At 47.8% G+C, this 17,459-nt stretch overlaps 1 protein-coding gene across 2 annotated transcripts in view; it reads left to right on the top strand.

Moving 5' to 3' along the window:
- The first annotated feature begins 1,278 nt into the window (after window positions 1-1,278).
- GALNT18 (polypeptide N-acetylgalactosaminyltransferase 18) overlaps window positions 1,279-17,459 on the top strand; it is a 338,672-nt gene continuing 322,491 nt past the window's right edge. Inside the window, exon 1 of one of the 2 annotated variants that reach the window (XM_040638811.1) lies at window positions 1,279-1,907. In XM_040638811.1, coding sequence (XP_040494745.1) covers window positions 1,673-1,907 — 235 coding nt within the window. In that variant the 5' untranslated portion in view covers window positions 1,279-1,672. The remainder of the gene's footprint in view (window positions 1,908-17,459) is intronic. The other variant, XM_040638810.1, reaches the window with a different exon arrangement.

The raw sequence follows: 17,459 nt of genomic DNA, 5'->3' as shown, positions 1-17,459 counted from the left end.
CCCCTTGTTTGGTTTTGTGTCCTCCCTCTTTTGTGTGGCCAGTTAGAGAGCTGACTTGAGTACCACTACCCTAGCCCACTGGGGTGCTGGTGTACAAGGTGGCCGTGCAGCAGGCTGCCTCCCTGGCTCTTCAGACCAAGGAAATGCCCCCACAGATGGAGAAGAGGATATGAATCTGTGTTTTAAAGAGTCTTTGTTTAGAGGATTTCTATTCAGATGCTGAGCAGAAGTGACTTCAGCAGAAGGGGATATTATGAATAACTATATTTGCTCTTATAACAAAATAGTGTCAGCCATTAGAGTCCTGCCATGTTCCTTTGCTGTCAGTCACAGTTCTGTCCTTTCTAACATCAATTACCAAAAGCATGCATAGGGACTTTACAGTTCACAGCATACTTCCACCCCGTGCCTCTGTATCCCCTCCCCCTACCCCTGGGCTATTGCTGTGCGGGATTTCACTGTGCCCTGACATGAGCCTGGTCCCACACGGATGACAACTGGGTTACAGGGCACAGTTTTGTTCTGGGAGCTCTGCAGACTTAAAAAAAAAAAATGTAGTTAGGGTCAAAACTCTTCCAGGGGTTTGGTGGTGATAGTGGTTGTCCAAAATCGTCTGGGAGATTCCTAGCAGGGAATCTTTTCTCGCTCCTTTGACAGTTGCGAGTCTGGAGACATCCAGGAGGCTGGCGGACAGAGGGCTTGGGACAGGGGGAGGTGGAAGTGAGGCTAAGGAAGAAGTAGATGTCCACGGGGCCTGACCAAGGGCAAGACTAGTCAGACGATCCCTCCCAAGCTTCCCCGGCTACTCGGCTTCCCGGCAACCAGAAACAGGGACGAGGAGTCGGCCAGGCGGACCGGGGCGAGAAGCCCCGCTGAGGGGCGCTGAGCCGCGCGACCCCGCAAAGACCGGAGGTGCCGGCGCAAAAGCCAGAGCTGGAACTCCCTAGAGGTGGAATCCGCGGACCTAGTGGCTGAGCCTGGCGGCGCGCCCTCTCCGGGAGCCTCGGGTCTGGGGCAGCCAGCGCGGGCGCCAGGGGAGGCTCAGGCGCGTCCCTGGAGGGCGGGAGCCAGGGGCCGCCAGCAGGTGGGGCCCGGGGGCCGGACTCCGCCCCCCGCGCCCTCCTTGTTGGTCCGCGGCCGCCCAGCACCGGCCCCTCTACCGAGCCGGAGCGCGATTGGTGGCGGCGCTTGTCGCTCGGAGGGGGCCGGGCCGCTCTGCTCCGCCGCTCTCTCCGCCGCCGCCGCCGCCGCCGCCGCCGCCGTCCTTCCAGCAGCGCGGGCCGGTCGGACCGCCAAGGCAACCCGCGCCTGGCGATGGGAAACGGCGCGGCCGCGGACCCAGGCTGTGGCAAAGTTTCCCAGACGCGCGTATCCGGGCGCGCGGCTGCCGGCCACCCGTGACCGCTTCCAGAAGGGCTCGGAGATTTTTAATTTGGAAAAAAAATCCACCTCATTTCCTTTGTCAAGCTCTCTCTCCGGGTGGCCAGCGGCGGGAGCTCCAAACTTGGGCACGGCGGCTCCGCGGCGAGCCGCCCGGGCTGTGGAGGACCTCGGGACTCAGGTGCTTGGGCGCCCAGCGGCCGGGGGCGGGCTGGGGGTGTGCGCGCGGGGGAGTGCCGGCGCGCAGCGAGGAGGGTCCCCCGGGAGCTCTATATGGAGGAGGGAGCCCAGAATGGTGTGCACCAGGAAGACCAAAACTTTGGTGTCCACTTGCGTGATCCTGAGCGGCATGACCAACATCATATGTCTGCTCTACGTGGGCTGGGTCACCAACTACATCGCCAGCGTGTATGTGCGGGGTCAGGAGCCGGCGCCTGACAAGAAGCTGGAGGAAGACAAAGGGGACACCCTGAAGATTATTGAACGTCTGGACCACCTGGAGAATGTCATCAAGCAGCATATCCAAGGTACGGGCGCCCCGGGAAACTTGGGCGGCTCACAAGGCCCGGGAGTGCCCAGTGCGGCCCGGGGTGTGCTGGGGCGGGTGCGCATGGAGCCAGCGGCCGCGGGGTCCGAGGCCGCAGACGCTTGGGGGGCGGCGGGTGCGCTCTCGCCTGCGTGGGAGACCCTCGCTGTCCGCGGCGGCGCACGCTTCTCCCGGGCACACGTGTGTGCGCGGGGCTCCACGCGCGGGTGTGTGCAGCTCACTGGCGGTGTGGGGGCGCGCTGCGCACGTGTCCAAATGTGCCTGAGACTCCGGGCTGGTGGCTCGCCGGCTCTCGGGATCACACAGAGGTCCGGCTCAGAGTGTGTGTACGTGAATGTTTGTGTGTGTACAGGAGAGAGCGGGCGCGGGCAGTGGAGCTCATGTGGCCCCTGTAAGGGCCCAGGGCGAGATGCTTGCGCGGCCCCAGTCTTTGGCATTTAGAACCCACAGGCTGCGGGACAAGCCGGGGCTAGGAAGATTGCGTAGACCCAGCCCCAGCCCTGCTGTGCGCCGTCCGTAGGCGGTTGGAAATGCAGGGGGATTCTGTGGCTGGGGGTGCTGTTCGAACCTATAGCGGTCCCCACCCCCACCACAGCCCGCGGGTCCGAGACCCTCTCCGGGAGCAGGTGTCTCCTCGGGGAAGAAGCAGAGGAGCCTGGAGCTCTGTCCACTGCGGTGGCGCAGCCGCCCAGGACCCAGAGAACCCACCCTGGGCTGTGCCTTCCTCGCGGGGCCCGGTGAAGGCCGTTCCCTCTGGTAGCTCCACTCCCAGGCCCAGGGCACTCCCAGGCCCAGCGAGCGGTTCGGGCGGAGCAGACACACTCGCGCGGAGTGGGTCTGGAATCTAAGGCTGCGCGAGGTGGTTGCACTCCATCCAGGCCAGGGCTGGGGCCAAGGGGAGGATGGGGTACCGGAGCTCTCCCGAGGAGACCCCGTCGGATGTGCTGTCAGAGGCAGGCGTAGGAGAGCTCTGGGCACCGCGGGGCACTGGTGCTGGGTGTGCACACACGCGCGTCTCACACGTTCGCACTTCTCTTTTCTTCACCTCCTCGCTTCCCCTGCTCTCTCCCAGGAGTGTGAGCTTCTTAAAGGCAGGGAGCCTTGTTCACCTGTAAACCTGGCAGGCCAGCCAGGCTCTGGGTCCACTACCCAGCAGACCTTGGCAAATATCTAGTTGAATGGAAGCCTTTCTCCCCCAGGAGCACTCTCTTTTGCTTACACGTGGGTGTCTGGATCCGCTTCTGCCCCCACTGCCCCTGGCAAGGTAGGGATAGCTGCTGTGTCCACAGTTAGTATGTTAAGCATATGTCCCAGGGAAGGTTCAGGTGAGGGTGGGAGAGGTGTACATATCGCTTGTGCTTTCTAACTGATGACTTCAAACCAAGCCCAGGGCTTGGGGACACTTCCTAGCAAAGGAGACCCCTGGCAGCTTCTCTTTCATACCTGCCTCTGCCTCTTAAACTGGCACTAGGCTTGGCAGACCAGTTTATCTACCCGATAGCTCCTGTTGCTGCTGTTTCTTACTTTTTCTATCCCATGGGTCTGGACTGACAATTAATCAGCAATAGAAGTACAATGTTTGCCCCAGGGTGATTCAGAATGTTCCCAGGGAGACACAAGGCCATACCTTACTTTGACGTTTCCAGTTTGCCCACAGATTTTGAGAGATTTTCCATCACAGATTCTGTGTGTGTGTATATATATTCCTGGAAAATGGTTCTCTTGTGCTTTCCAGTCTGCTCAGGGAGGAGGTGAGCGAGGTACTACTTTGGGAAGCAGTGAGGAGACATTGTTAACCCATGAGCTCATCACAGAGTAGCCCCTATCATGTTAAATGAAGACCATGTCACATGATTTTTAAGGCTTTACATGAAAATGAGTACAGTGTTGAAGCTGAAAGGAGCCTTTGTGATTTTGTTCCCAGGAAACCTTATAACTATTTATTGTTCTGAACTTTAAAATATATACCTGAAAAAACTGGGAGAAATAGGAAGCTAGGACAGAACAGGATTCTGAAGACATGGTTGGTCCAGTTCTCTTGTGCATGTGCACTGACTGTATTTGGACTCCTGTGGATATTCAGAAATGACCAGATCCTCAGGACGGAAAAGCAGAAGCCACAGCCTGGAGAGGAGTGGGCGAAGGGTCAGCGACTTGGGGAAGACTAGGTAGGAGGCAGGTAGCAGGCAGAGATGACTTGGTTGGTTGTGCCGTGATGGTGTAGTGATGACTACATGCCCAGTGCTGCTGGAGCCATCCAGAGCTAGGATGCAGGGAATTAAGTAAACTTAGGGGTTTACTTAATTTAGGTAAGAGGTCTGCGAAGTTTGGGACTGGCCAAGTGTAGCTGTCTGAAGGCAGAGGGTGGGAAATGACAATCAGACTCTTGTAGTTAGTGATGTGGACCATTTGTGTGCATTCCACCGTCACGTTTCCTCGAGTCAGTACAGCCTTTTGAGCAATGCAGTTTAGTCTGCTGAGCTAGGGGAGTGGAGAAGAAGGGCTAATGATAACAGCTGAAACTTATATAGCAACCATTATGTGCCAGCTACTATTCGAAGTGCTTTACGTATATTGACTAATTTCATCATCATAACCCTATGAGATGTCTACTATTAACCCTGTTTTACAGATGGGAAGATTATATGATTTGTCTAGGGTCACATGACTGGTACGTGGTAGTTCACGGATTTAAACCCAGTTTATGTGGCTTCTTCAGAGTCTGTGGTCTTAACCACATACTATGCTGTCTTCTTAGAGGGCCAGCAGATCACAGGGGAACAGTGCTGTTATTTGATGGTGGGAATGGGTGTCAGAATGAGAGACCTCAGAGGATGGCCAAGGAATGATGAAGTCATAGCCTCCCCACTTGGAGACTCTTTTGTAGATAACCTCTGGAAGCTCTGGGTTTCATTTTATCTCATGCTGAGAGGCAGAGGTTACACTCTCTAAGAAAGTGTTCGTGGAATACCCAGGACGGTTCCTGGCACATTCGACAGAGTGGGTGTTGTATGGATGAACAAGTACACAGTGTGGGTGCCCAGGGCACCAGTAGTTATTAATGAAAACGTTTCCATTCTCAAATGAATATGTTCTGCTTTGGAGCCTTGCTCAGGCTCCTCTTTGCTTTGGAAGGAAAGTTGTCCCGGAAACTGCAAATGTCACAAAATGTTCAGCAGAATGTTCCATAGGACGTGCAATTAGAAGAGGCTTTGGAGCATCACCCTAGAGGTCTGTTCCAGTCATGACTGAAAAGTTTATTTTCCTCTTGGGGGTTGCAGTGATATTTCATTTTAATTTGTTTTCTGATTGAATGATTTAATTAGATGGCGTTTGGGAATCTCTTGGGAATGTAAATTGCAGTTTTGAGAATTTTTTTTTAAAACCAAATCTATGGTAAATGAGAGGGTGGATAGCTCTACATTTCAAAAATAGCATCCTGTTGGGTTGGAGACACGAAATCCACGTTAGTACAGGTTCGCTCTTCGGAGGAGAAAGGTGGATTGCTGGAGGTGGTGAGGTGGCTGAGGCAAGAGGGCGTGCTGCAGGAGGCCGACCTGTCGCAGAGACTGCTGGGAAACAGCAGTGTTGGTGCAATTCTTAGTTTGGAAGTCCAGTAGAACCCAAGACAGCTTTCTCCTTTTCTTGATTAGTACCTTTTTGAATCTGTACAAGAATGTGCCAATATTAAGGAAAATATTTAAAAATGTATAAAATTGCCTCTAATGCATTCTACGCTAACCCAACTGTTTTGCATTTTAAGCAATCCCTTCTCACTTTGCCCATCTGCCTCCATATTTAAAAACAAAAGTATGGTCATGGTTTGCATGTAGTTTTATATTCGCTTTTTTTCACTGCTTCTTGTTAGAACTCCTTTTTTTCACATTTGCTACATAATTTATTAATTCAGTCTTTATTTATTGGAGATCTAATATGTACTAGGTAGCACACCGGGGAGGTGACGTTGGATACAGTGGTGAATCAAGACACTCCTGGACCCTGTCATGGTAGACTTGTTTTCAAAGGACAACAGGATCCCTCTTATGCAACACAATTGGGGCTTAAGTTAGTTAACTGAAAAACGCGGCAAAGAGGAGAATAAAACAAAATATTGCATACATACATTAAATATTTTATTTTTATATTATTTTTGAATTTGTTATACATTCATTTGCCAGCCTTTTGATGTTAAGGCAAAGCTTTGTCTTTGGTCTGGGTGGGCCAACTGTCTTTCTGATCATCTTCCTTGCACAAACCACGCCAGTAATGTGCTGCTTACAGAGACTGATGTCTAGTTCTGTTTTCTTTAAAATTCATTGAGAATTTCAAGATGCTTATGAAGCAATCTCCATGTAGTAGCCTAAATTTTTATGACTTTTATCTTGTCCTTTGCAGTGATTTTGCTCGCATGCAATCTGACTGCTATGTAAGTGACTAGCTTTATAAAGTCTTTCTAAAGCAGTGAAATTAATTTTCTTAGAAACAACAACTCTCATCTTCTTAGCAGTCATATTCCATTGGTTTATAGAATATGTAATTAAATTATGCTGTTACAATGACAAGCACCAAAAGTATAAACACATTTGGGAACAAACTCAGAGGACTGTTGGTAAGCACACAACTCAGTCTTTAGCTGGAGATGTGAGTGGGGGTGGGGTAGGAGACAAAAGCTGCCGCAGAGGGACAAAGGCATCTCGGGCTTGTTTTCCAGGGGGGGTGAAGGTGTCCTTCCTCTGGAAAGTTGACTGAGTGGAGGGTTTTTAAAGAGAACTGTACTGTATTTTTAATGACTATATAATATTCTATCATTGATAGACCATTATTGATTTAACCACTTTCCCCATATTGAACGTTGGCTTTTCTACTATGATTAACACAGAAATAAACATCTTCACTTTTCTTCTTTTGAACTATTTTTTAAAAATCTGGTTCTAGCTGTGGGATTACTACTGACTCAAAGAGTATGAATATTTTAATGAAAGATTGTTTTCAAAAATTTTCTACATGGCTAACAGCAATGTATTATTGTACCAGTTTCACGGAGCCTGTCCAGCCTTGGATGTTACCATTAAACTTATTCTGGGCAAATGTAATCACTGGCAAGTGTTCTTTTGATTCTTTTGATTTGTACTCCTTTGATTACTGTAGAACTTAGTATCCTCCCCCTAGCCCTGTTTGTTTTTGCCTTGTATTGGTGTCTCCTGCCCAGTTTTTCTCTTGGGATATCAGTGTTTGTGTATTTTATATGTTTTATTTATGTAGATTATATACACACACACACACACATAACACTACCTGTATTCTATATTATGTACTTAATTTTTACTTTACGTAGATGATTTAGGGCAGTGGTTTTCACACTGTGGCCCCAGGAGCTCCAGGCTTCTAGAAGGTTGGATCCAGGACCTGAGAAATTAAAGGGTCAAGTGAAGTCTCCTGGACCCCTCCTGCACTCACCCTCTCCCCTCCTTGCAGCCAGTGTATCTCCTCCTTCATCTGTCTTATATTTGGTGTTCTGTAAAATATTTTTAAAAAGGCTCTGCTTCTTTTCTAAAAAAAGGTTGAAAATCACTGTTTGGGGAGAAAAAGAAAGATCAGACTGTTACATTTTTGTGAGGGATGATGGTAGCATAAAGAATTCAAGAGAGTAAGCAAATCTAAAAGGAAATTGAATTCCTGGGTAGTGTTCTTATAATATCTATTTACCCTTCTGAATACCATGATTAATAATGTATTACATTATATGACTAATTTCCAAATCCATTATCTTACTTCACTGAGTCGAGATCATCCCAACAATGGGAGAAATGGATTATTAACTGCTTTTTGTTTCCTAAAAGTTTGTTAGGCATATTATGTGCATATTAATGTACATTAGGTCAGTAAAAACAGGTTGTTCACTGTGATAACAAACCATATGTGGTCCCTAAAAGTCAGAAAATGTGCTAGGTCTGGATGTTGGGAGGTTATTTTTTTGTCCCCTGTAGCTAATGGATGTCACCTAGAATTGGTTGGTGTCCTTCTCATCTGATCCCTGACTTGGCAGGGTTGTAAAGAAGAGGATATGATGTTTGCTGAATGCTTGGAGTTTATTTGAGCAAAGGGTGTCATTTAAATAGTAAAGCTATTTGTCCTTCAGAAAGAACTGTGGCATGTGAAATTATATTAGTAACAGTGATTGATATTTTGAGAGAGTGCAAAAGCAGGATTTAGAAGTTGAGCCCAATTACCTTTATTAATAGCCCTGGACCACATCTTTGTGGAGCAGGAAAACCTTGCCAAAGAATACAACTTTTTCCCATGATCAAAGAATTTTCATTTTTATCCCGAAGTGTGTAGGCTGTAAAATAAATGAATTCCACATTCTTTCCCACTCACTTGACATAAATTGTTATTTGCCCTTGATAAGTAGGTTGATGTAGAAACTCAAGGAGAATTCGGGATGAAATGTTGGAGAGCCAGTCTGGTTCTCTGGTTTGTGAGGGCTTGTAGGTCAGCTTCGGTCACTTGGGTTAGGCTAGTCTGCGTTTTTCCGAAGGTATTTATGGGATTCAGAGCCATATACAAGGTTAGTGGACCATCTTCATTACCATCCTACAGAATTTCACTTCACTTGACTTGGACAGCCGAATGGGCTATTGGCTTGATTTGGGGGCTCGAGGGTCTCTTTAGGATTGTTGTCCTTTTTCATTGCTTGGTTTCTATCCAAGAGTCTAGGACAGATGGCTGCCCTGTGAAGAAGCATATAGGAAGGCAGTCTAGCTGGAGGTGATGTCACACAGAAGGTTCTTTGGGGAAGCACCAGGCTGAATGAGTGATGAATGTAGCCAGAAGGTAGCAAGATGGGATTTTGGGAGAAAGACGATTGTGCATGAAGATGGAGGGGCAGAAGTCCATAAATGTGAGATGTGCAGCTGCAGTAGAGAGCAAGGGACGGAGTGGGTTAGGTCTGCTGGTTGATGATTCAGATGAAACAAGTGCTGGCCTGCACTTTCTATGCCGGCCTTGAATGTCTCTCTAGGGCTGAAGGCTCTTGAATTGGGTAGAGGTTTGATTATTCTATGGGGCTTATAATTGTCAACTTATCAAATCTCACTCTGCCTTTGGGGTCAGAGTCAGCTCCATTCCACACTGCAATGTGTGAGCACAGACTGCTTGATGTTTTTTCCCTTTCCTCACACACATGCCTTCACATGCAGGGCACACGCCCCAGGGCGGGGCCGGGATGAAGCATGTCCCAACACGGTGCATTCATTCTCACTCTATCCCTTTCTCTCCCACTCAACAAAGCATATTAGTATGCAAGACAACGTGATAACCTTGAAATCCCTTCAACTTAGTAGTTAAACCTAATCATTCATATGTTTTGATACTTAAATTATTGTTAATAACAAATGACTGCACAACTGTTCCGATATAAGATTTGTTGTGGTCGTGATTGGAAACAACTGCTGTTCTGGAATCTTATGTGTGGGTCTGCGTACTTTTTATGGACCCAGCTGAGTGCAGCCAACTGGAACTTTAAGCAAGAGGATTCCTGATTATGTGCACACTAATGCTTTAGTAGTTTTCTGGCTACATGATTATGGATTAAACCGTATTGCTAGGACAAATCATCCCCATGGGTATGAGGTTCTGATGTAGCTCTTTCACTGTCCAACATTCAAGGTCAGTTTTGAGAAGGTTTGCTTTTGGGAGATGAACCTACCCTTAATGAAGCTTTCGGAAAGCCCTATGTGTCCAGCCCCGATGGGACTGTGACAGGCTTCCTGTATGATGCCACCGCTGAAATGGTATTAGAGCCAGCGACATAGTTCTCTGGGCTACGTTTTGTTACTTCTTCCCTTCAAGAGTTCACAAAAGCACTATGTTTGGGAAGATCCAGAGAAGAGGCATCTGCACCGCTCTGCTTGGGATGGAGGAGAGCAATGAAAAATGGTGCCTGAAGAAGAGGCTTAGAGCCAACTCTTTGGAATGAACGGTTTATTCCACCATTGTCCAGAGTTTAAGACAGACGTTGGAGCACCCTATTTAAGATGGTTGGGTATTGCATTTTTAGCAGCAGTGGTGACTTGTTTGTCTTGCCCATCCATCTCTGTCTCCTGGGACAGACCATTAAAGGCCATTGAGATCCCAGAGGAATGGGAACGTAATTCAGGGATCTGGACAGGACAGGATTTGAAACCTGGGCCAATAAATGTCATGCTAATGGCATCTGGGACTCAGGAGAACAGTACCAAAATTGCTTGAGCCAATGAATATAAGAGTAAGAAAGCTAAGAAGGGATTTGAAGCTCCAGAAGTGACAAATGAGAATCCTAGCCAAATCCTTGGTTTATTTTAAGAGCAACAGGCATATAAAGTATTGAGGATTGATTATATCAGGAGGCACAGAGGAAGAGAACTCCTGTGTGTCAGGCACTGGGCTAGATGCTATTCATACATGATTGCTTTTTATCTTCACAACACGGAGGGAGAGTTTTAGAGGTGAGAGTGTTGATGCATAGAGACTTAAAGTTTGCCCAAAGTCACACAGCTGATAGTGGTGGAGACAAGAAGGGAAACTGTGTAGCATATATGCCCTCTATAGAAGGGAAGAAAAGCTGAAAATCGCACAGAGAGAGGGCCAGGAGATCTTTCTATTGAAGACTGTGTTCGGGTGTAAGCTCAGAGGCCTCATCAGGTCAAGTGGGAGAGTGATGGGGGGCGGGGAGCCAGGCAGGTGGCTTGGTCTGTCCTTGTGCAGGTGATGGCCTTGCTCTGGAAGGGTGCGTGCAGTCCTGCTCCAGAGGCCCTGGAGAGCCCTTTCTTGTGGATCATTGTGGATCTGTGAGGATCATTGTAAGCCCCCAGGAACTTGTCCTGTGTGAGAAGCAGAGCGTGCCAGCTGAAAAGCTAGAGCTCATTCCAGTCCCATGTGGGACACGGGCACTTACCGGGTGCCTGGCACTGTGCTGTGTGCTTTCCGGTTCACCGGCATGGCCATGTGTCTTCTGGGGTGATCGACTTGTCCTGTTTGCCCAGGACTTTCCCTGTTTTAAAACTGTGATTCCTGGGTCCAAGGAGGCCCCTCCAGCCTGGGCAAACCCAGATGGTTGGTCATCCTTATCTTCTCTCACTGGTAAATTCTGTTTAATGGCAACTCTTAGCATCAGGGCAAAAACAGCCCTTCTGATTGCACGCTATCTGGGTCTTCTGCTTTCCACTCTTGAACGTTGACTTTGTCCTAGAGTTGTGAAGAGGACAGTGGGGGTCCCGGCAGCCCCTGCCCCATTCTCTCTGCCCACACAGGCTGCCTCCTCTCTCCTTTGTTATTCCTCCCGCCCCGGCACTCTGTTTTTTAGCTGTCTGAGCCTCCCAGGATTTGGAAAGGAAAAAACAATTGCTGTAAAGGAAAGCTCTAATAAAGTGGTTTGGGCACAAAACATCAGCAGCTGTTTATTTGCCCAAAACAGTAGGAGTCTGTATTAATAACCTTGTGAGTTATATGCTGGGAAGTTAAAAGTAAGCAAAAATCTTACTTGAGACCCACAAATGTGACTTTATTCCTTTATTGAACTGATCTCTCTTCCTGTTTATGCTGGTGACATTTTCTGTTATCCTTGTGGAAGATCCTTCGTGATACTCTGCTGCAGATTTATTTAGCTCTGCCTTGGTTAGGGTCCCAGAGCAGAGGGGTTTTCTGGGTTTTTTATTGTAGTTACGATGTTTGGTGTTTATGTGGTTCCTGCCTCAAAGGATCTTGACAAATGGGACAGGCTTTGTCTAATTAATCGTCATAATATTTCCCCGATGAGACAGAAGGAGCCACGGAGGAATGGGAGGGGTGTGGGAGAGGCTTTAGACCTGCCTCTCAGTTCAAGGGCTTGGAAAAGTGAGTCTTTTAACATTTTTGGTTTCTTCCACATCTAAATCTCAGCTTAATAATAAACTGATCCTCTGATTTGCTTTATTTTCTAAAAGACTGTTTGGCGGAAAGTATACTGTGCTGGGATTATGATGTAGACCCTCCAAGTCTATAATTGGACCAGGCTTTTAAAAAAATATTTTACTAGACTCGAGATTTATGTTAGAAGGGAAATCCAGTGGAAAGGAATAAAAGAGACTTTTATCAATGATTCAAAAATTGGAAAAAGGAACCAGTGAGGAAGGGTTGTAGAAATAGGCCTGCACTTGTCTGGAGAAGAGCTGGGAAGAGGAAGAGAACTAATGTTTATTGAGCGTCTACTAGGTGCTAAATGCTTTGCACGTGTTACCTGGTTTTAACCTTATAAGCAACCGTGTGGGATTTTGTTAGCCCCCGTTCTACAGAGGAGGAAATCAAGGCTCAGCGACTGTAGTTAGCTGTCGAAGATCATGCAGTTACTACAAGATAAAACCCCATTAACTCTATGAAGCCCCCTTCATAAGGGGCCGGGATCCTCTTGTTTTTCTGCTCCAGTGATCCTGATCGAGGGAAAACAGGCTTATCTCTTACTTTCAGCAGAAAGGTTGCAGATGAGACTGGAAGGATCCATGAGAGAAGCAAGGCCATGAGATGGGTTACTGAGCGACTGTTTTGCTGGTATCCTTCCCTGGAGACACAGAAGGATGCTTGTGCCAGGAGCTGTCTGGGACCGAGGGCTCAGGAAAGCTGAGACAGGCTCTGGGCATGGCTCTGGAAGCCAGCAGCATCGCCTTCTTCAGGAGGGGGCTTAGTGTGAATAAGACCATCTCCTCCACTCACTCAGACCTAAGGTTTTTGGGGGTCCTCCAGGCTCAGGGCATGGGGCAGGTTGGGGACCATGGAGGGGACTGGTGCACACAAAAGAAACAGCAGACATGTCCAGGTTTGCCAGGAACTTCCCATTTGATTGAGGAAATGGGATAGTCAGGGAAAGTATATATGACGGTGGGCCCCTAGCTCTGTGGGCAGATATAGGAGGTGGACACCACCTCCCAATAAACCCATTGTTTATTGGGCCCTGGTGGGGTGTGGGGGGGCATGAGATGGTTGGTAGAAACTGTGGACCTGCTTCCAATTTCCTTTTCTTCCCCAGTTTGGCCGGGAATTTGACAGGGACCTGGGATGTACTCCTGCTTTCTATTGGTCACATGCTCAGATCCTTCTGTTCCCTTCATCCAATTAGAATTTATTGAACACCAGTAAGTGCTGAGGATATTTCAGTGGAACAAAGACAAAAATACGAAGAGTCCCAATTAAGTGAGGTGATCAGAGGCTCTTCTATCAGGAAAGACTTGGAGAAAGTTAGGTGTGAACTCTGTTTGGGGGGAGAGATTTCCAGGTGGCAGGAACAGCCAGTGCAAAGGCCCTGGGGTAGCAATGTGCCTGGTGTGTTTGAGGAACACTAGGGTAGCTAGTGTGGCCAGAGCAGAGTGATTATGGGAGAAAGGGGTGGGGAATGAGGCCAGAGAGGGGCTGGTTGAGGAGCAGGTTGTGCAGGCCTTCGAGGCCACTGTGAGAGGAATGGGGAGCCATGGGCAGGGGTGAGCAGAGGAGCCCAGCTTTGAAAGACATCAATTCAGGCTGTTCTGTGGCTATTTCCTGAGCATTTCTCATGGGCTTGCCTCTGTGCCAGGCATGTCGAGAGATGACAAAATATACAGGACATGGTTCTTTCCTTTAAGAAGCTCATAATTGAGCCAAGAAGACAATACAAGAAACAGTTGAGGAGCTTTTGCATGCTAACTAGTGTAATGAGGGTTAAAATTGAATTCTAGAAGAGTGCATTGTCAGAACGGACTTCCTTGAGGAATTGGGACTTACGACACATCTTGGAAGAATCAGGAGGATTTAGAGGAGGGGAGTAGGGAAGATGTGGAGAGAGTAAGCTCTGGTAGTAAGTAAAACCAGCAGTTACCTGAGCCTCTCATTTAGTGTGGGAAAAAGTGCGGGCAGTCAGTGGCTGGAATCAGCGCTGCCCTTTACAGGTTGGGTGACCTTGGGCAAGCCTCTTCACCGTCCTGTGCCTCAGTTTCCCTGGCTATAGAAATGACAGGAGTTGCTCCTTAAATGCTGCGGGATTGTTGTGCTGATGAAATGAGATGCCAGGCAAGAAAGCGCCCCCACCCTGCCTGTGCCCACGGAGGGCATGGGGGCAGGAAGCACATTCTTTCCTTCAGGCTTCCTCCCTTCCCTCTGTCCTTCATTTCCCCCATCTTTCCTTCTTGGAGCTCACATAGAAAATATGATCGGGAATATATTTTCTGGTCGAAACACCTAGAAGAGCAGATTTGAAGTCCGTTTCAGTGCCATTAGACATGATGTGCGTGCTAAGGCTTCCCCAGTTCCACCCAGCCTGAGAAGGTCAGAAGTGAGCTTAGAGGGGCCCGAGCTAATGCTAATGTGCAAGTGTCTCAGTCTGACTCGCCTCCTGCTTGGAAATTCTAAGCCTGCCAGCCTGGGGACCTGCTCCTGTTTGTAGGAAAGATTGTTTTGTAAAACCCACTTGGCATTGCAGCAGGCAGCAGACCATGTCAGGAATGTGCTGTGTTTGTAGGAGGCTTGGCTGGTGGGAGAATGATGCAAGGTGCCCCGTTACCTGGCCAGAGTCTCATTTCCCCGGTGATGGGAGGGTGGGGAAGGACTTCTCCCCAGTGGTGGAAGGAGACTCTCCTTGGGGAGAGACTTGGGTCTTCTTGTGTTTCCACCTCCTGACAGGATTGGAGTCGCATCAGCCTATCTTCCTGCCAGGGTGAATTTGATTTAACTCAAAGCAGCGTGACTTATAATTTCAATTGCAGGCAGGAAGGTGTGATTTAAGACAATTGTCAGGAAGACTCAGTTTAATCTTTTCTTTCTTCCCCCTCTACAAAATGTGCATTTTGTGGCATGGTATAATTTTAATATACATTCTTTACAACTCAGACATAGATGTAGTTTCACATTGGGAAGACATACTCTGCATTTTTTTTTTCTTTTAGTACTTATCTATTTAAAGTTCTCGTGAAAAGGATTCCTTTCTAGTGACAGCAGAAAACTGAGAGATGGTTTTGCTTTCTTACTAGAAAGAATTGTAGTAAATCACTGTGAAGCCTCTTGGGCAATTGCTGTTTCTTGATTAGCAGGACTTACTTTGGTCACTCAGTAGACAGATAGTTATGTTAACAAAACAAGAAAAATCATTATTTTATTTACCTAAAACTGTACAATTGTGAATTTTAAATGTTTTTCAACAACAGCCAGTTTTTTTTTTTTTTTAGCAAAATAGGCATAAGTATTTTTGAGTCTGTAATTACTTTGGAAGTACAGAAAGTTGCCTTGATTTTTGTAAACTGAAAATTAAATGTCTTATTTCACCCTGGTCCATATTAGAGATGTACAGTATTGTTGTGCACCTCAATGCAGTCCTTCCCTCTTGCCTCATATATTAGCAAAGAAGGGCGAGCTTTCTCAAGTTGTATCTCAACTGTGAAAGCTCTAGTCTGGTAAAGATCTAGAGGGATCAGAGCATGCTAGAATCCGGAAGTAACATCGGCAACCATACCCTCAACCTGTTTGCTGAGGCCCAGTGCAACTTGGTGATGGCCCTGATGGTCCTCCCCTGGGACCTGGAGACTTTTGAGTAGGGATCTAGAGGTCTGACTCAAGTCTAGAAAGTTTCCCTCTACATCCTCCTACTTCCTCCAACCTCAGAAGAAACTTCTGCAGTGGGAAATCCTTGGTTATATATTCTCAGATGAAGACAGACGCTAAAGGGACAAGGGATGGGTAGATTTCCTTAGCTGGGGTCTGTGGGGACCCCTTGGTCCTCTTCCTGTGGCCTGTCTGGTCCCTGGGGCCTGCACTCTACTGCCTGGGATCATCTTCAGAATTGAGGACAGAGCTGTTAGCAAGACCTGACTTGGGTTCATAGCATGGCAGCTCCCAGAGATGCAGCCCCTCTACGGGGAGCAGGCTTCTTCCCAGTTTTGCAGATCCTGGCGGTGGTGCCCATGGAGGAAGAGCAGAGATTTTACACCAAGGAGAGGAAACAAGAGAAAACTGACATTTATCAGACACTGGCTAGATGTTTGCACAGCCTAGTTCACTTCATTTTATATAAGTCTTAAAATAAGCCCATGAGATCATTAGCCCCATTTTATAGATGAGCAAGTTGTACTATATTGTAACTATTAATCTGCTTTTCCCATTACTCTGTGGGTTCCTTGAGGGTGGAGGCAGGGTCCTAATTTTTCCATTCTCCTGCTTGACACAGTGGCAGGCATGTTGTTGGGGCTAAGTAGGAATTTGTTGAGTGACTGAATGAATAAATAAGCAAGGCTGCCTAAAACCACTTAGTAAAGAACATTCATATCCAGGTGTCTGGCTTCAAAGCTGTCTAGAAGGAAGGCCAGCAGACTGAAGAACTGATTCTCATTCCTCCAAGCTTGGGGGTGACTTGCACAAGGTAGCCTCAGGCTGTGTCCTCCTTCTGGGTCAGGGACAGGAAAACACGCATTTCTGGGGTATCTTTCAAGGCACCTCATAGCTTATACTGCTGTCGCAAGCTTTAATCAAAGGGAAGCACCAGCTTCCCTTTGTGTGTGTGTGTGTGTGTGTGTGTGTGTAGAATGTGCTTTCCTGCATGGAGATCCCCCAGGAATCAGCTGGTGAGAGGAGCTTGAAGCCTTCAGGGGACCCTCGATATCTTTATTTTAATAAAGCTGTCACTTGTGGTCACTTTCAAACGAAAGCAATCTTGTGGGTATAGAAGGGGAAAAATAAACCTGCACTAAACCGAGAGAATAATGCCAGAAAAGATACAGCTGAACAGGGAGGCTCTGCTTCAAACAGAAGGACAGAGTTGAGGTCATTTAAATGGATACCCAGAAAGGGAAGAAGAAGGGGGGCGGTAATCAGAAGGGGGAATGAACCATGGGAGACTATGGACTCTGGGAAACAAACTGAGGGTTTCAGAGGGGAGGGGGGTGGGGGAATGGGATAGGCTGGTGATGGGTAGTAAGGAGGGCACGTGTTGCATGGTGCACTGGGTGTTATATCCAATTAATGAATCATGGAACTTTACATCAAAAACTAGGGATGTACTGTATGGTGACTAACATAATATAATAAAAATATTATTATAAAAAAAAATAAGTGGATACCCAGAGAGTCAATAGGAAGGAGAAAGCATAGCTTAATTTCCAAAGAAGGATCGAGAATTCCTCAGGGCCCCAGGAGCTAAAGGGAAGGGTGGCCTTTGGCTTCCCAGCCCACATGGGAGTGGCTTGGCCTCCTGTCTACACTGAGGCAAGAAAGGATCCCACCATCTTGAGGTGTATTTAGGGTGACAGTGGTAAGTTGGGACTGTCTCTTCCTGCACTCAGGAGGGGAGGTGGCAGGAACTGCCTGCAGGGAGGAGGAAGAATTCTCATAGAGGGCTGCTCTGGACTCAGGAGAGGGTTTTTTTTCCTACCTGCTTTGTTGAAATTCCTTGGGCACCAAGGGCTGAAGATGGCACGGGAACAGAGCGAGACATTGGACAAGCTGAACCCCTTGGTTCCATGGTGGCCGCCTGGGGAATCACCCACTCAGGGGTGTCGGTTTGGGT

Source organism: Ursus maritimus, unplaced genomic scaffold (assembly GCF_017311325.1).
Source record: "Ursus maritimus isolate PB19 unplaced genomic scaffold, ASM1731132v1 scaffold_23, whole genome shotgun sequence".
NCBI classification, from domain to species: Eukaryota; Metazoa; Chordata; class Mammalia; order Carnivora; family Ursidae; genus Ursus; species Ursus maritimus.
Note: the sequence above shows the minus strand (reverse complement) of the source record. Positions and strands in the feature narration are given on the sequence as shown.